Source organism: Echeneis naucrates, chromosome 23 (assembly GCF_900963305.1).
Source record: "Echeneis naucrates chromosome 23, fEcheNa1.1, whole genome shotgun sequence".
In the NCBI taxonomy this organism is placed as follows: domain Eukaryota; kingdom Metazoa; phylum Chordata; class Actinopteri; order Carangiformes; family Echeneidae; genus Echeneis; species Echeneis naucrates.
The window spans coordinates 11,035,144-11,055,143 of NC_042533.1; the positions used below are offsets into that span (position 1 = coordinate 11,035,144).

Consider the following 20,000-nt stretch of genomic DNA (forward strand, 5'->3'; position numbering starts at 1 on the left):
AATAGGATCAAGATTGGGAACACAGTCATTCTGAAAATGCAGAAAAACATTTTTGTTTACTTGTTTAGAATTAACTGGAAATTCAATATAAGCCACATATATCCGATTACTTCGAACATTCGCTGATGTTGTAACAGATATATTCACGAGATAACAAATAAGAGGTTCACTTCTGGCTGGGTACATCCAGCCTACCTGCTTCTCCAACTCAGAGAAAGAGCAATGCTACTCATCGGTGCTGACTACGCCTTCATAATGAGAATTTGGGCAGGACAGGATTACCGTGAACATAATGTGATATGGGGTCTGTGCCCTGTGGGTCAATTTCAACTTCAGGCTTCTCAGACACACAAAGGCATATGGCTGAATGGGAGGGCATAGATTCAATAGAGACAAATGGAGGTAAGCAGTCAATGACGAGGGCTACAAAGTAAAGTTGCAACGAGCTGTACTTCACGTTTCAGGGAACAAATTGGTTTCTTTTAACACAAAAAGGTTCATAGTAATTGCTTTTTTTTTCCTTTCTTTTCTTTGTTTTGGAGCAGGATGTCTAGCGTTGCATTGGAGTTACACTAACCCTAACCCTTCAAGCTGAGCTCCATTTCATCAACCATCATGTTTAAAAGTAAACTGAATTACCTATTGGCAGATGCTGTTTGAAATATACACATGCATCTGAAAACAACTGTCCTCAGATTCTTTTGATGCCAAAGTAATGTTAAAAACATGAGGATTCTCAAGGAATTTCAGGGGTTGAAAGAAGTGTTTTGTTTACGATGATTTCTAAGTGGATTTATAGATGTGTTATGTCAAGGAACATCATATAATGATTTCTACAGGAAGCGTACGGCACAGTGAATGTGTAAAAAGGCACTTTTAGCTAAAGTGTCTTTTATACTAAATGTTTTTTTTTTGTTTTTTTTTTTGCTGTTTGATCAAAAGTTTTCAAATAGTGCGAGAAGTGATGTGAATACTAAAGTGGGCTAAGAAGAAGAACCTGAAATGCTAACCCACTTTGAGCCATACCAGTTGGATACATCTTGTGGCTACTGCAAACCATGACCCTGAGCCGGCGCTCAAGACCTCGGCGATCTATAGGTGAGTCCTTTCATCCACACAAACACAAATTCTCTATGGGAGAATGAAGAAAAAAGCACTAGCTGTCCGTACCATGTTGGGGGGGCTGTCCAAGTTGCGGTTGGGGGGCGAGCGAGGGGACACCTTGCCGCAATAGGAGGCCAAGGGGAGGTGGATGACACCGCCCAGTCCCTCGCTCTCCTCATCCTCTACTCGCTGTCTGCTGGTTGCCATGGTTACCTCTCCATCTGTCCCCCCATATGGAGAGGCTGGTCGCTTGGAAGACATCCTGGAAAAAAAAAAGGAGGGAGAAGAAGGGAGACAGAAAGACAGAGAGAGGAGGGAAAACAGGAGGAAGAGTGAGCAATATTCAAAGGATGATATAACAAGTCGAGAACTGTTATATGATAGTGAGAACAAAAAGTGTGGAGCTTCCAGTGGATGAAACTACTTCCTGTAAACACCTGGATGGGACGTCAATTCTTCGTCCACTTTGCTTTGTGCTTGCTGTGAAAAGTGCTTGCATGAAGTCTGTCCAGCAGGTATTTACCTAATCCGATTCAGCTCAACAACCTACACCAATTCTCTACCTTCCCTTTTCTCTGGATTTTTTTTTTTTTTTCCCCGGCGCACATTCAGACGACAGAGCTCTCACAGTGCAATTCCACACAATATCCCCTTCAGTTGGTTTGTGAGCACCCAGCTCCTTGGCAGACCTTCAAACACACTCGCAGGTCTTACAGTATGTTTACCATGGGGGCCATTCAACATTCACATTTCCAAAAGACGGGGCCATTACTGCAAATGGAGCCCGCTTGCACTGGCATTGTTGAGAAAATGACCATGTCTTGACAATGGGCTTTCACTGAGAGAGGGCAGGAAAGAGGGGAAAAAAACAAGAGAGAGAGAGAGAGAGAGAGAGAGAGAGAGAGAGAGAGAGAGAGAGATTGACAGGGAATGAGAGCAGTATGCACAGTGACAATTATATGTGTTCATGAAAACCTCTGGACAATGCGGGAACAGGAGGAAAATAGCAAGCAGCACAAGGGCCCCGCTGTTTGCATTTGTTACTGTGGCTCCCCCTGAAAAGAAGGAAAGGATATAAAACCACATCTATTAGGTGAACTCTGTCTCTCACAAGGTAAATTTGCCTCCCAGTACTTCAGCTGAATAGGGATGAAGTGACTATGTGGCAATAATAGAATTTAATGTGGTTCTCAGCATCGCCTGAGTGCTTTCAGATGCACTTGTCAGCCTTGAAGCCACTGTGACTATGACCCTGGGTAATAGGCTGCTAACACTCAGTGGCACAGAGGCAATGCATGACAGGGATGGAGGGATGAAGGCGTGGATGGAGGGATGGAGAGACTGTGAAAACTGGAGGCGGGGAGGGGGGCTGTGGGTGTGCATAATGGGAAGCAGCTAAAAAAAAAAAAAAAAAAAAAGAAATAAGCAACAGGCATCTGACTCTTGAATCCCCTCTACCTCTTCCTTTCCTCCCATTTCACAGGTTATCTTCCCGTTCTCTCTTTCGCTACATCGTCTGTCTCTGATTTGCTCTCGTCTTTCTCTCTGGCCTTCTTTTTTAACCCCCCCGTTGTCTCCAGTAAACTGATTACCCTCTCGACTCTATTGGATTTCCTCTGGACAGTACATCTGGCATTGTTCCTAGGAGCAGCCCTGCCACTAATTCATTGCTTATTTACCTTATGACAGTGGAAAGGCTAACAATATTGAGTGCTGCTCACAAGGGGAGGGTGTGTGTGTGTGTGTCTGTGGGGGGAGGAGGGGGGTTCATAGCACCGTGCTATGAACCCCAACATGCTGCTTTATCACAAGCAAGTAGAAGGTTGAAATTCAATCAGCTGCACTGTGGTAATACTGTAAAAACAAAACAAAACAAAACATAGGGACTTAATTTAATAATCTTAATTGTTTTGGGAAGATTCTGTCTGCAAGATTTTGAAAGCTCATAAATAATCTAATAATTGAAATCTGTTTACAAATTTGTATTATCATGTGCTTATTGGTGAGAAACTTAAAAGTCTCTAAAAAGGCAAGTGTTCAGCAACACAGAGAAGCTATTTTGCTTGCCTTGCATGCATTTTTGGGTTTCAATTGGCTCTGCAAAGGCTTTTTAAGGTTGCATAATTTCATCTACTGATGAGAGAACCATGTAATGCTTCATTTGAAGTGAAATAAGAAAATTATAAAATTGCTACTACAGAAAAAAGTTTCTGTGAAAGTAGTCCCTTTTAACACTTCTAACCGAAGATTCCTATTGTCCATCCGGACTTTGTGCTTATTTGGACCATAAATGGGCCAGAAGGGGACCTGCTCATTTTTCCAGAACTCTTAGAACCTTCGATATACAGCAGTTTGCAGTATGTTGAAAGAATCTATTACAAAGTTAACAACAAAGGAGCGAATTTGCCGACTTCCGGCAACAGTGGAAATGCAATTACCGTAATCACCCTATAAAGCCCGTGACGAGCAACTTCTCAGCTTTCAGGAACCGCAGGAATTTCTCCAATAGAGTAAGCATTCGCTAACCTACGGTAATTCGCAGTGCAGTGGCCGCCTGCGGCCATGCTGAGTTTGGAAGGGTTAGTGACCTCTCCGTGCACTTTCAATACAGGTGGGCAAGTGAGAATGAGCGTTTCAGGTGTGTACAGACACAAACACACAAACACAGATGCAAAGTGGAATGGGCATCGGCAGCTGATTTCTTCATCTGTTTTTCGTGGACGCTCTGCCTACATGGGCTTGGTCAGCAGGAACTGAGGCCATAAATGACCAATCGAGATTCTGTTTTTGTTTCAATGAACAAAAGAGCTCCGAGATAAGACTGCCTACTGCTGTCATTCACTTCAACTGGTGTAATAACTGAAATTGGCAGGAGATAACAGTTATGGTTCTTATGATAGTGGGATGTGCCCACACACAGGCATGCCCCACCCCAACACACACACACAAAAAGGTGAACAGAGACCCTAAACACTGCAGGTTTACTTTACCTCCATTCACACTCTCACACTGAAGCTTTTTGTTTCACACAGGAGGTGCAGTGTAGAGATAAAGAAAAATCACGGGTGAAGGAGGCGAGCGGACACTTACAGAGACGCAGGAACTGAGAGCATGGCGACCACCGAGGCTGGAGCGCACACACACTGGCAACTCGTGGATTGGGAGACACCCCGTCTTTTGGTTGCCCGCCTGCCTGCCCGCTCACACACACACACGCACACACACCCACACTCTCATGTAGCCACTAACCCTTGCCCACACATCTGCGTTTGGAATCCTCTCCCTCCACTGATGTTGCACTTTGACTCAGATACAGAATTGTCTTTTACAGTAGGAGAGCAGGCAAAGTTTCGCTTTTACAATTTTTATGCTCTGTCAGTCGGCCACAGTAGCTGCGCTGGCATTCCTAAATGGAGAGAGACAACAACGGTTACACATTAACACAGGAAGCCACACAGATACAGTAGCCAAAAACTCTGCAGGCCAGACAGAGCACTTCACTCTCCTAAAGGAAATAACTCTTCATTTCATCATTCTTTTTGCTGTATTTTGCCTCTTCTTCTTTTTCACACTCTTCCAGCCCCCAATCCTCCCAAACACTGCTACTACTTCCTCAGAGGTGGGTGTCTATGAATGGGGAGGCCGTTCACAGCTCCTCTCTGGCTATAAAATCCCTCTCTCCCTCCCATTCGCCTTTGAAGTGGAATTACTATACAATTGGGCACGGCTGGTGTGCAGGTTACGCCGGCTACTTCATTTAAAGTTTGGCAGGGCTGTCACGCTGGGAGAGACCCGGAGGAAGACGTTTGAAAGCACATAGCGATGCGAGGATTAAAAAAGATGAGGCTTTATTAAGTCAATAAATTGGCAGCGTCGTCCAGGTCATAATTAGAGAATATTAGCATAATTTTGCCCTATCTCACAAAGCCAAAAAATCATGTCACACCAAACCCACACACACACGCACACTGCTTGCCCTTCAACAAAACAGCACCGTAATGATCAAAATGACATAACACCATTGCAACAATATTGTAGTGTATTTTCTTGATTTACAAATAAAATTAACAAGTAAAATTCCAAAGAAACTAAATTCTAATCGTCTGTTTGTCCTTTCTGCCCACAAACTTCAACATAAACACACACACACACACACACCCACAACCATGCACACAGTCAGAGCTCTAAGCTGAGATTAGAGCACCACTTCCCCTTGGCTTTTTGATGATTAGCGGCTCCTCAGTTAAGTCCCTCTCATATCACATATGTCCACTGCTGCTAAGTCACTAATCGGACAGAGACGGACGTCCATTAACAGGCCAAATAATCGCCATTGATGATGGTTAACCGTCTCCTGGCCGTCGCTTGCTGTAATCAACGCGCCCATTTCATGTTGGCACGTCAGCAGCAGCAAGCTTACGCACACGCAAGCATGTTTAAATACAGGCAGCCGGCTTATAAACACGCAAGCGAGGGAGCTCATACATGCAAAACACATCAAAAAGCCCACAATCACACACACACATATATAAATCAAGTGAATTAAGCAAAATGGGGGCAAAGATTTGTTTCACCCTCAATGAAGAGTGAGAGAAAGACAAAGCAGCCATCGCAAAAATGTCACAGGCTATCACACACACTATAACACAAACACACTCTCTCTGCACACACACACACACACACCCGGCTCTCTCACTTGGTGTGTCTGGCTGCTAACATAATCATGCTGCTAACTGCTCTTGTTAACTCCTCTACTCAGAACAAGCTTTCAGGGAGCGTGGGAGCCTCCTCTGGAGAATTCCACAGTAAAGAGTGTGTGCTTCTGTGTGTGCGCATGTATGTGCTCAACCTCTCTTTAAACTACAGCCCATTATTGCAACCGCTACCGCTACCATGCACTGCAGTCAGTCGAATCCATCGTCTACAGTAAAAATAAGCACGGCGGCTAATTCCAGAGTGCTGTCAGGAGTCAAAGTGACATTTGTGCGTGTGCGTTTTTTCTTCTCGCCACCTTGTGACTGCTGAGAACTGCCTGCCTGTCACTCAGGTGCGGCTCCATTTGCGTGGAAATGCGAGTTATCTTTGAAATTGTTCTCTCAGGGAATGGAAGGGCATATCAAAATAGTTGAACGGAATGTGCCTTTTAGATAAGGCGCCCAGGGCGTTTCTGCCTCCAAGGAGCCGACCGCAACATTTACATCTGTATGACACCTCAGGCGGGAATTTAAACAAATGTTTCCCCCGTGTCATGCTATCACTTGCTTTATTGCCATCGCTTTTTTTTTTTCACTGCTCTTCTCTCCCGGTGCATCTCCTATTCTCAGCTTTCAAAAGTGTTTCTTCTCTTTGCTCTTGCCTCTATCTCTCCGTCACACACTCTTGAACTTATTTTAACATCGACTGTCCGCCTGCTCTTTCCCTCTCTCCGTCTTCTAGCCTCCCTCTCTCCCCGGTGTTGGCTTACTCACTGTTCTCTCTTTACACAATCAGCTGTTTGTAAGAATGCCGCTGCATCCCTCCCTCTCTCCCTTCTTGTCTGTGCAGACTCTTAAGGATATTGCTTAATATCTATTTATAGGCTGTCTTTTTGAACAGTGGGAAGAGTTTGGCAGTAACAGAGAGGAAAGGCTGAGATGGAGGGATAAAGATTTAGGGAGAGGACCTCTTCTCTTGGTGTGGCTCTGCGACATTAGTGCACTCTGGACACAAGTTTTCGATTAAATTCCTTATGCTCCTGTTAAACAAAACGAGTATCAAACCAAACATCCCGAATCTATTTCCAAATGAGCGTAACTTGGTCATTACATTGTTAAAGGTAAAAAATATGCTGCTGCTTAGAGATGACGGCTAAATTTTCCATGACGCCTTACTCTGTTGAGGTAAACTGCGTGCAACAGGGAGAAAATATGAACACAGCTCCTGTCTGTATGTGCTCAATAACTCCTTTACACACAGACACACCCTTACACGCACGCACACACACAAAGGCACAGACACACACTCAGTGTTACACACACAAAGCATCCTCTGTGAGGTGCCCTGAATCGGCAGCCGACAGCCCAAACCGTGTTTCCTGTCCAATGTAACCACAAAAGGCAATAACACATAACCTAATGTCACCACTGTTAATCACTCGCACTCGCACATGTACCCACACATGCATATGCACACAAGCTAGTTATGTGTTGTGTATATATATGTGCACCATGGGAGGGGGTGCAAAATATGGCCCCTGGGACTGACTACTTCTCTCTCCCTCTCGTTTTTTCGGCCCTTCATCCAACCAAAGCTTTAGTCATCAAGAAGGCATCACTCCACATAATTTCCTTGTCATGTCCCCCCGCCCCTTTCCCCTCAAAAAAAGCCTTATTTATGTCTTTACACAGAGTCACCAGACGATGTGATCATCACTGACATTTCAGCATGGCAAAAAGAATGGAATAAATATGAAGGACAGAGCGAGGGATGAGAAGGAATATCTATCGATCTAACGGGTGTAAGGCCGTAGCAAATCTGTTCATGGGAAAAATCTTGAACGCTGCGATAGAAAAGTGAAGAACAGAGGCAAAAAGACAGAGTTTGGGGGTGAGGAGGAGGGAGAGGAAAAACAGACGGAGAGAGGAAAAGTGCATCCGGTGGACGGCGGCCCCACTCCCCTGGTGTTTTGCGAGGGGGAGACGCTGCATAATGTTTATTGAGCGAGGGACAGTGTTTTTCCATTGTTGTGCCAGGCCACTATTTGTGCTGCATTTGTTAAGCAATCCATAAAGCAGTCACAACATTTGTCTCTCTGTCAGCGACTTGGCCTGCCCCTGTAAACCAGACACACACACACACACACAAGCTCATTCTCTCACATAAATGACAACACAAAAAATGCACACATGCACGCACAATCACACACACTTACAGCTGGTCTCTTTCTTTCGTCCCGCACTTTGAAACTCTCCCATCTCAGCCCAAATGGTCTCCTCCTTTTACTTCTGCCCCCCCGTCTATACCTCTCTCACTACCCCCCTCACTCTCTTTCGTTCTCTCTCACTACCTGTAGAGACAGAGGTTTCATTGTAGCACTCTGGGAGGGAGCTCTGAGTCTCTAACACTGTCTCCTATTGTGGACTGGAAGGATGGTAAGCAAGGTCTGTGTGTGTCTGATTTTGTGTATCTGTGTTTGTGTGTGTGTGTGTGTGTGTGTGTGAGAGAGAGAGAGCGCAACAGAGTGATATTAGTGTAAGACAAGATGCCTAGATTATTGAATGGCTGAAGAAGTCGAAGTATGAGGAGAGGGAGAGGAGGCAACAAGCGATGCGTGGTGTGAAATCATGGGTGAACACACTTATGCACACAAATGGGTGCACACAGCTGGAGCTTTCCCGCAGTACCCCTGCCTGACCTTTGACCTGGAGGTACACTTCGGTCTGTCTCTATGTTGTCTATGTCTATATGCCACACACGCTCTCTTTTTGCTGGTTACTTTAAACACCCCGTCTCTTTCTTTTAACCACCCGCATCTATAAACAACAACACGAACAAATGAACCATCCCCATCCCCCCCATTCACTGGATATCAAAATGGGGCAGCTGACCACACTGGGGTGGGAGGTCGTGGTTGGAGAGAGTTGGAGGGTTAAGAGTGTGCTGTGGGAGGGGAGGAAGTTGGGAGGAGGCAGGGGAGTTGGGGGGGCTTTAGCATTCTCCTCTGGTATTTTTCTGTCTGTCGTTCTTTCTTTCTTGCCCCCCTCTCGCTCCGTGGATGGAGACACGGTTATCAAGGCTCTCTGGGGACAGACAATATGGCCCAGACAATAGCCTCCAGTCCGAGGTGGTGGTGGTGGAGGGGTGGGGGGGCCGGAGAGAGCAAAAGCAGGAGAGCGAGAGGGAGGGAGCGAGGGAGGCCAGGACAGGGCCACAGGGGAAGAGAGGGGCAAAAATGGTGCATTAGTTTGCAGAGCACGGACACTCTACTCAATTACTCTACTCTCTTGCTCTCTCTCTTCCCTTTCCACACACACATTTTTCCCCCTTTCCTCAAACACACACACACACACACCACTTTAATCTCGCCCTTTTAAATGAAGTACAGCAACACTTACACTGGAAGCAGCACTGCTCACTTAAATTGGAAACGAGTTTTTTATTTATTTATTTTTTATCGCTGGCCATAAGAATTTCTCATGCAAAATAAAATCCAATAATTATTCAAATAAATAGAAATAAACAATGGTGGAAGACTTATTTGGGAGATCTAAGATTATCACACTATAAAAACTATTTTACTGAAGCACCAGAATAAAGTTTAAAAAGTATAAGCAGTCATAGTGCTGAAAGCTGATATTGTTAAACTTGATCTAATTCAAAATAATTATCAGAACTGCACCTAAGTGGGGGCAGCATTTTCCTCTCACACTCAATTTTGAACTGGTGGTTTGATCTAACACTGCGTGACAGTTCATCATTTTTATGTAAAATCTTATGTATAAATAACGGATGACTACAGCTGCCAAGTAAATGGTGCAAAGATGACAATTTAAGAAATATGGTACATTGTCAGTACAAAGAGCAGAGAATGGCACAGGAGTAAATAACAGTAAGTTCAGAACGTGACTACACAAACTTCCGCTGCTGAAGAACTGAATTTTTGAAAATAAAAAGTCGGTTCGGTCTCAATGAAATGTAATTCAGTCAAATCCTTCAGGCTGCTGATGCCGTCCTCGTTGCTGAGTTGCGACGCAAGTAATGTCAGACTGTATCAGAGTGGGTCCTGCTTAAACCATTCAAAGCGTTGACACATCCCGTGTTAACTGCAACCCCCCACCCCCCCTTTCAAACTTGCTGTCACACACACACACACACACACACCCTAATAAACATTGGAGACAAATGGAGGGGTGTGAAAATCTAGCACTGCCTTAACACCATATTGACAGAGACCTCTTCCTCTCTCCTCTTGCTTCACCTCTTCAAGCCCCCCTCCTACTAACCCCCAACCCAAAGAACCCCCCCACCCTCCTCCCCCACTTCCCCTTCATCTCTAGCACTCTCACTTTTCCATCACCCTTCTTCTTCTTCTGTCCATCAGCAAGGAATGTGTCAGTTTGACCACATCGTTACTTTCCCTTCATCTCTTCATGTGCTGCCACAGCAGCTCCTTCAAATGTCTCTGTTCTCTGTCCTCTCGTCTCTTCGCTTCTCTTTCCCTCTGTGTATATTTTCTGTTCTGTTTGTGTGAACAGATGAGGCCGTGTTGGTGAAGGCAGTCTGTTTCCAGTCTTTTCAGCTTCGGCTGGAAATTTTGATACACAGCCGAGCATGTAGAAAACCCAAAATCACTTCCAATCATAAAAAGGACCAATTGAATAGAAAATGACAATATAATATAATATGACACAATGACACTGAAGCGTCATGGAATAAATTGTATTTTTAACAGCTTAAGAAGATGGGACAGAAATCATATCAAGACTTTTTCTGCCTCAAATAAATTAAGATGAAATATATTGTTTTAACCATCTAGGTAGATGACTCATAGTTGGCAAAGAAAAGAATTTTAAAAAACATCAATTGTGATTTCTCACCTCTAAATAAAACCAAAAATGGAACAAATAAAAGGCAAATAATTCTTCAAAACTCTGCAAAAGTCTTCTTCATCAGATATTTTCCATCAAAAGTGACTCCAAGTGAATTTCAACAACTGATTTCAGAAAAAGAGAGGACAGCAGAGAAAAGGGAAAAAGTGTGGAAAAGTAGAGGAGGAGGAAGTGCGATGAAGAGATAAAGGAGATTCACGGGTGAAGGAGGCGAGCGGACACTTACAGAGACGCAGGAACCGAGAGCATCGCGACCACCGAGGCTGGAGCGCACACACACTGGCAACTCACGGATTGGAAGATACCCCGTCTCTCGGTTGCCCGCCCGCTCACTCACACACATACATCCACATATGAACACACACACACACACACACACACAAACACACACATACGCACATACACACAGAAAAACACAAACACACACACACACACACACACACACACGGCCAGAGCCACAGTGATGGAGTGCATTACTGGAAAGCAAGAGTTTTAAGCGCTCTCCTCCTAAGTCATTGTAATCCCTGCATTTATCTCCATACATTCTGCTTTTGGTTGTAATCCTTTAAATTTTTAATTCCTCCTAGCTGTTGTTATCTTTTTTTCTGTCTCTCTCTTCCACCACTTTGCCATTTTGAACGGTTTATTAATAAAAAATTTTCACCACATCTAAATGTGTTCTTAATTCAAGGGGCCCCTGAAATCCTCCCGAATCCACCCCACCAACCTCAGTTTATCTCGGGGAGGAGGAAGAAGAAGAAGAAGAAGAAGAAGAAAAAAAAAAAAAAAAGATTACTTTCATCGGGCAAAACAGAGCGCTACTTTAATGCAATAAAAGTCGAGCAGACGAGGGGAGAGAGGTGAGTGTGTATGTGTCAGCACATGCATGTGTGTGTGTGTGTGGTTTTCAGTATTAAAACACCTGGGAATTATAGCATAATCTGTCTCTCTCTCACAGTATTAGCATCAAACAACTATTATTCTACAGGCAAAAGCCACTTGTGTTGACAGCGTTGGGAAAGGGTAAGGTTAGAGGGTTCACACCTCTAAATGAAGCAGGCGCGCACAAACATCAGAGGAGTACATTGAGACTGACATTAGCATAAGGCAAGAAAGAAGAAAAACACAACAGCATGCAGATAGACAATAGGATTACTGAGGGTTTGTATGTGCTGAATTTGGATTAAGGGAAAAATAAATCACAAATAAGTACATCTTAAAAGAAGCCGCTGAGCAGCGGTGGGCTATGTGTAAACATTTTAATTTCAGACTGGAAAAAATCATTTGACTTGAGTAAATTTTCTTTGAATTTTTTGAGTGTTTTTGACTTGTTGAGAGTGGCCTCAAATGTCCGGCCCTTAAAAAAAAGGAAAAAAGAAAGTAAATAAAGTTGTGATTAGTGTCGATGAGATGAGAAGGGATCACACGCTCTAACACTGACACACACACAGATACACACTCTCTTTTTAAGTGTAGCTATCATCCACTCATACTTTTGAGCATTTTGTCAACGCGGGTGTTAAATTGAATGAACACAACTTCAGGCAGCAGGGCTGGAGGAGGAAAAAGAGATTCATTTCTGTGGATTCTGGGACGAGCAAACACAGACACAGACGCACACACACACACACACACAAACAAAAAAACAAAAAAAAAAACAAAAAAAAAAAAAACAAACAAACGAAAAAACGTAGACAAACACAGATATTGCCCCAGCTTTTCATATGGTATTTCTCCCAAAACCCCAGGAATCAATCATGAACTCTGCTTTACCATCTCTGACTCTCAGACACATACGCACACACACACTCACACTCCCCAGGCTCAAACTCAGCCAACTCGCTGAGACACTTCACATGTTATATACACGCATACACACACACACACATACACGCACACACACAACCTTTCTCCTATATACTCCTATCCTTCCTCTACGTTCTCCTCCCTGTCTCTGACTCGCTCTGTCCTGTCCTCTATCGCTGTCATCTGCATGTGTGTGTGTGTGTGTGTGTGAGTGTGTGAGTGAGTGAGTGAGTGAGTGAGTGAGTGAGAAAGCGTCACGTACCTGTTACACTCCTGAGGTAGCTCAGGCTCAGTGAGCATGCTGGAGTAAGGGTCCGTCTCTCTCGACAACAACAACATAAAACAGTCCCACAATGCTCAGATGAACAAGGTTAGTCTCCCAAAGACAAGACGGGATAGAAGTGATCCTTCAACCTCTCACACACGCTGCTGATTCTCTCTCTCTCTCTTTCTCTGTATTGCTCTCTCTCCCTCTACTCACACACTTTCAGCCTCACACCCTCTCTCTCTCTCTCTCTCTGCCTCTGTCCCTCCTCTTCTCCCTCCCTCCCTGTAAGCTGTGAGATCTAGGCTCAGCTCTTAAAGGGCCAGCAGCAGAGCCTCTTTCTCTTTGGCTCAGTGTGTGAATGTTTGTTTGTGAATGTGTGTGTGTGTGTGTGTGTGTGTGTGTGTGTGTGAGCAGAGGGGAGGGGCCAATTGACCAGAGGGCTCATCACTCCCCGCTTATGCAAAGGCACATCAGTGCTGCCCCCTTCCTCAAGTCTATCTTTCTTTCTGACACAAACAGACTCTTCCCTATTAACTGCATTAAATTGAAAGATGTCTTCAACTTCAAGGAGCTCAAGCTTTCCAACTTTTCCACCAGGGTTTAGTCATCACTTCTCTCAGGGTTGCTGAGAGGTAACGTGACATTGTTCTGTCAGACTGAAAAAAGACATCCACCTTATAGATTCTTATCAGAGAGCAAAGCATCCGGTTATCTGTGTCGCGAGGCTTGAATTGGTAGATATTTGGAATTAGTGGCTTCCAAATTGTTGAAGTAGTTCTCGGTTGATTAAGGACCATTCAGTTTTGATTGCAAATGTTTGTTTTAGAGAAAGTAGAGCTATAAGGAACATGTTGTTCAGTGGTTTCATATCTATTTTACATTAACATTGTCTTGATGAAGCCTCGACTGTATGTTGTGAAAAACCTTTTAACAAAGATCCCTCTAGATTGCACATTCTACTTTACACTGAACCTGAAGTTAACATAATAAGAAAATAATTAACTAAAATAAAGACACAGTCAGTAGCAACCGTATCTGCATAGCTAGTACATCATAGATTAAAAATCTAAAATGATTCATGTTTATAATAGATTAAAATCTATTATAAACCTACTAGTAACAAAGCTGACAGAGCTTTAGTCACCTTTTGTGTTACTGACACAATTTAAACTTCAGCCAACAAACTCGAGTTATAAATTAACATCACAGTTTTCATGGGCACAACAAAGAATAAAGAAGCTAAAAGTAACTGTTTTTTTTTTTTTTTTTACTGCATTTCTGAAATGCTTTGGCCTCAGTCATGCTTAATGGGTTAACTTGTGTTGTTCCAGCCTCTTTTACTGTCCCTTTGGTTACACTGTGTTGGGAAAGTGAAGCTGTTTTGTGCTCCACACTGACACACATCATGCATTTCAAATGACTGACAGAATACAGCTTGAAGAAAAAAACAAACAAACAAAAGAAAAACTGTGGATGCGAAACAAACCCTGAAGATAAGGTTGGAGTAACTCAGGGTGAAATTCCTTCATGGGTTACTAAATGCTTTGCAACACTGTCCCAATATGATAAAACACATTTCGAATGCATTAAGATTATATTAAGAATGCATCACAGATTGTTATAACAATTGCGTGATTGTCATTATGATGTAACATATCTATATCTATATAGAAAACAAGAGCAAGACAAGAACAAAATCAGCCCAGGGGCCGGACTACATCTTCTATATCCTCTACATGAAGCAATTCTGGACACTCTCACTCCCCAGTGTTAGAAAAACCTTTCTTGGGATCCTGGCAAAGAAATTAACTACCTTCATGTTAGACAACGGGTACATGGATCCGTGTTCCAGAGGTACCAGAGTGTTTCAAACACACCACGATGATCACCAAGGTCATTGAAGATGCAAAGAGGACAGATGGCAACCTAGTATTCCTCTGGTTGGACCTCACGAATGCCTATGGAGGTTGGTATTGTCACAGGCTGTATGATCTTAGTGACCATGTTTTCCGCAGCAATGAGCCTTCTCAGTCAGCAGAGACACTGCAGGGTGCACTGCTGTCAAGTGACATCCAGCAGGTACCGATTTGAGCATTCATGGATGATCTCACTATTATGGCAAAATCAGTACCTGAAGGGAGATGGATTTTGGAGGGCCTAGTGGAAGCCTGGTACTGAAGAAAGGGAGGGACCAAGACTGGTTTCGTTTTAGGATCAAAGATACCATCTAAGAGCTTGAGGAAGTGGTACAAGGCAGACCTCAAAAATAAGCAGAGTGCGAAGGACATGCTGATCCAAACAGATACCTGGATTTAGTCTCTGGAGAGGAGTGGCTTACCTAGTAAGTATAGTACAGGCCAAAGGTTTGGACACACTTTCCTATTCATTTGAATGAGAAGGTGTGTGTACTGTATAAGACCTGGGGCCAGCATGGGCTGCTGCCCAGACTTCTCTTGCCTCTGTTCATTTATGGGGTACCGGTCTCCACCATGGAAAAGCTGGAGAGGAAGATTAACCTGAACATGAGGAGATTGCTGGTTGTCCAAAGAAACCTTTGCTCCAGGAGTATAAGGCATCAAAGACACATCAGGCTATGATGCTGAGAGACAGCAGGGAGGGTACTATAAGCAGGCATTTTGGTTAAGACACACCGCAAGTGGTCAGCCATCAGAGCTGGAGGAGGCGGAGAATCAGCTGCAGCATGCAGACATAGCCCAGGGCAGACTTGGCCTGGGTTGCTCCACCAGAACAAGCTGGAGCAAAACTGACCCAAGAGACCAGCGCAGCATGGTAACGAGGGGGTCCGCAAGACTGAGGAGGAAATCCGCCATGTAAGGGCTGTAGCTATGAGGAAACAGGGCAGCTGGACAAAGTGGGAGGGTGCACAAGGAAGGACGCTGACTTGGCAAGACATCTGGAGCATGGAAGGAGACCAGATAAAGCTCCTGCCACGTTCTGTGTATGATGTCCTGCCTACTCCGTCAGACCTCCTCACATTGGGGGTGGCAGAGAGCCCAAAGTGCACACCCTGTAGATAGTTAGCACACCTTGAGCATGGACAATGGCAGACAGAAATTTCGATGATTCATGATAAGATATTGATGCAGTTGGCAGATGGTGTGAAACAGGCACAGAAAAAACTGAGACAACAACGGTCGGACAACACTTTGTCCAGTTTGTGAAGTCAGGAGAGAGTGCTGCAGCAGGAGGACCAAGGAACAAAGGGTTCCTGGCCTCAGCAAACGACTGGCAGATGCGAGCAAAATTCCCATGCTCATGGAGCTAATAGTACCCTGCGAAAAGAAGATGGAGGACAGCAGTCTGGCAGTCACTCTGGAGAGCCTCTGGGGTTCTGGGGATTGAAGGGGTAGCAAGGAAGGGGCGGATAGGCAATGCCATTAAGCAGGCTGAAAGGCGGTGCGGTGGCAGAGCCAATCAGCTGAAGGGACATCGTGGTGGTCAGCAGGGGCAAACGTGTTGTGGGCTTCTATCGACCAAACACCAATGAGGGGGGGGTGCCAACCTGAAGACCTGTTGTTTCCACCCAACTCTCTTGCCCAGTGAAGTCACAGGGCCATGTACACTACACAATCTCTTGAGGGAAGAAGGAAAGAGCGATGTTGCAGGCCCACAGATGGCTCAAGCGAGGTACCTGTAAAGTTGGGCCAGGTGGGATGTCCCATCGTATTTTGCACTTCATCACTGAGGAACAGAATTTCAACTCACTTTATTCAGCCATCTCTATCCATCTCCAGCGTTCTATCCCTTTTTTCTAAGGTTTAATGTTATTCTAAGATTTACAGTGTTAATATGATTTTTCTATTGCAAGGACAAACGGTCCTGGTACTGAAAATAATGCACATTCTTCAGCTATTGCAAACCACTTTGTGTCCATGGCCATAGTTTGACAAATGAGACGGGATAAAAGCTTCAGCAGGCTTTGATCTACTGTCTTTTTCTTTTGTTTTCATGCAGTGAGAGGAAGATGTTTGATTCTGAAACGTGGAGCAGTTTTGTGTTACAAGAAGACAGCTGAACACTCTCAGCACAACATATGCTGAAGCTCACATGCATGAATGAACACACGCACTAACACAACTGCACTTGCAAAATACAAAAACTGACTGAAACCTTCAACGCTTACCCACACCCATTGTGTCCTCAGGTATACGTACCGTATGCGTATGTGTGTGTGTGTGTGTGTTTGTCGCTAGTGCATGCTGCTTTCAGCCCTTAGTGCTGTCAGTCACTATTAAGGGTGTGTGGTCTACGTGTCACACATACGGCCAATCCAGCTATTGTTCTGGAGAGCACAGAGAAAAGCAGAGCTGACAGACTGCCACTTCTGTGATACTTTAACACACACACTCAGACAGTGACACACACACACAAGAATGAGAGAAAGCAAGGCATGTCACTGTAACTACTGTAGACACACGCACACACACACAAGCATAGAGCAAAAGAACACATACACCTGAGACACATAATCAGACATTTTCATGCCAATATAATCTAATCAGCAGCAATTTAGTGCCTGTTCTAAAACCTTTAGTCACGTCACAGTTTTCTTTTGTCATTGCTCTGATTCAAAGTTCAGATTCAGAGTTTATGCTTCATCTTGAAAGCAGCATTATACAAAACAATCTCTTCAAAAGGTCCATTTAATCCATGAATTCTTCATAAGGTCAAGAATGAACTCTCAGCTATTCACAAATGCAATTTGAAAATTCACCACCACACAGCGCTTCATCACTTCTCAAAAGCAGAAGATCTCTTATTTAAAATAAGTCACTGACATATCAGGAAGAAGAATCGCATGTGTACCGCAACAATTTGAAAGTCTGAGTTGAGAGTAGATTTCTCAACAATACTAAAATGTGTCGGGCTGAATTAGAAAAATGCGAATGAAGTGCCATTTAGAATATTCTCACTCGATGGAAAGGTTGAAATATTTCACCCAGTGTAAACACTGTGTTATTTCCACGAAGAAGAGAGTTGAAACAAGCCAATATGTGCGATACTGTCAGACGGTGTGTAACAAGTTAGTAAGAGGGGGTAAAATTTGGATGTTAAAGGGAATTTCCCCTGATTTTACGCATCAGTGTGTCCACTGATCTTGGGGAGGAGTGGAGGGAGGAAGGGAGCTGTGTGCGTTCAGTCCGATGACTGCAAGTCTGGGAAAAAAAAAAAAAAACCTCTGCGTCTCCTGTCCCGCTCCTCATCTCTGCTTGAGTCTCAACTAACCAACACTAACATAATACAACCAAATTTCCAACTGAGCTTTTGAGTTGCATGGTGGGAAATGTAGACAGGGAAGATGAAATGTATGAATCATGAAGAAAACCTCTCTGCTCCTGCCACGTACATCTTTGGTTAATGGAAGAGAAGTAATGAAGTACTCCGAGTTGAGTATCACGAGAAACCCGACATGCCAACATCATTTTAACTGCAGCAAAGTATCTCTCTTGGACAGACACACACAGCTGTCGACCACATTCTGTTAACAAACCTAATGAACGATCATATGAGTGACTTGTTGCTATCCTCTCGGACAACAGGATACAAGTGTCTCCTAAAATTGCACCCCTATGGAGGCTGTTGTCATGGTTACAATGATAACCACAGTTTGGTTTGGATAAAGGCAAAAAAAATTCTGAGTCAGGTTACAGGAAAGATCATAGTTCAAGTTAAAACGATGACCTATTCAGGGTGAGAGTATCTTTATCATAGAGGTTACTGATGATAAAAAGACAGATATTTATATATTACACACGCAAACACATACACATATATGTAATTGCCAGCAGTATCCAGAAGAAATGCGCTGTTCTCTGAGCTGGCTCAAACGATCTCTAACAAAGACAGGAATTCTAGTCTTTTAATTGCATTTAAACAACTAAATATATGTGTTTGTGCATGCACACATTCACAGAGAAAGCACAGATCCATGTCGACCTCTCCTTCAGCTCTCTATAAGACATTAATATGAATATGTCAATGTCACCAACAATCAGTGGCATTAGTTTTCTATTTACCTAATCTAATTCATGGTCAAATGGAGAGAATACACCGGGAGGGCTAAATCTAATCGCATTCCTCGACTAAATTGAGCTCCGATTGGAAACGGCATCTCTCCTTGACCCCGTAAACAGCTGCAAAACCAATGATAACCTCATTTGTGCATTACAGAAACTTAATTTCTCCATTATGCGGTTGAGTCGGAAGCAATCGGTCAACATAACGCAGCAGCACTGACCTGGGCACATCCCTTGCCCTGCGTCCCTCTCACTGCTACAGACAGCTGAAATAACGAGGATGAGGCTTGTTCTTTTCATTACTATCCACACAATAGGTTGGTTAATAGACGCCTTCAAAATTAACTTTGCAATTAACTTATTGGTGATAAATTCTGACCTGAGAGTAGATTGTATGGTAAATATAGGCGATCCAGCGGGCACCGGAAACGCCCATCAATGTGTTCAATGGTGTTCCAATATAGAAGTTCCACATGAACTTATATCAGTCAGCCTGAGGTCAGGGTAACCAGCAAGCCACGTTGCAAAGAATAAGAATTGAAAAGTTCAGAGCGACAGAGGAGGGGAGGGAAGGAGGGAGAAAATATATATAAGCTTTCCCCAGAATTCTCCTGGAGTAAAAATGCTCCCAGGCGACAGCTGCCTGCATGTTGCTGGAGAAAATGAATAGACAAGGCCAGAGGATTGTAATATGCTCAGTGAGAGTGGCAACAGTGGCAAGAAAATGAAAAGGGAGTGTTTCACCTAGGCTGAAACAAAGGAGGATTGTTAAGTGATTAATAGCTTTATAATCTGATATGTGTTTTTGTTAAGGCTGGAGGAAGGTGACGCGAGACAGACGAAGGGAGACGGCATCACGAAGCTTCTTGTACGGGGACAGAGGATACACATTACACACGGAATTGACACACTATTACAAAGAAAAAATACCCAGAAGGAAAGGCAAATATTCACAGTGCAGCACCGTTGAATACACTCATACATGTTCTAAAAACAAACACTCATTCACAAACAGGAGAAGGAAAAAAAAAAAAAAAAAATCTTGCAGAAAATCAAGCATGCACACAACAGACACACACACAGGCCATTCCATTACAATGGAACCGTTGATGGGAGGCCCTGATGTCGGGACCCTAACAGCTGTAGTGCATTAGGGGCCGACCATGGGCAGGGGCAGGGAAAGGCTGGCAGTAAACA

General features: G+C 43.9%; 1 protein-coding gene across 7 annotated transcripts in view; it reads right to left on the reverse strand.

Annotated features, from left to right (window-relative positions):
* sox5 (SRY-box transcription factor 5) overlaps positions 1–12,898 on the reverse strand; it is an 86,701-nt gene extending 73,803 nt beyond the window's left edge. For 6 of the 7 annotated variants that reach the window (XM_029495226.1, XM_029495229.1, XM_029495228.1 and 3 more), the window contains exons 1-2: positions 12,760–12,898; positions 1,171–1,366 (exon numbers count right to left, since the gene is read on the reverse strand). In XM_029495226.1, coding sequence (XP_029351086.1) covers positions 1,171–1,366; positions 12,760–12,836 — 273 coding nt within the window. In that variant the 5' untranslated portion in view covers positions 12,837–12,898. Of the gene's footprint in view, positions 1–1,170; positions 1,367–1,541; positions 1,814–12,759 lie in introns of those variants that run through there. The other variant, XM_029495227.1, reaches the window with a different exon arrangement.
* Positions 12,899–20,000: the final 7,102 nt, after the last annotated feature.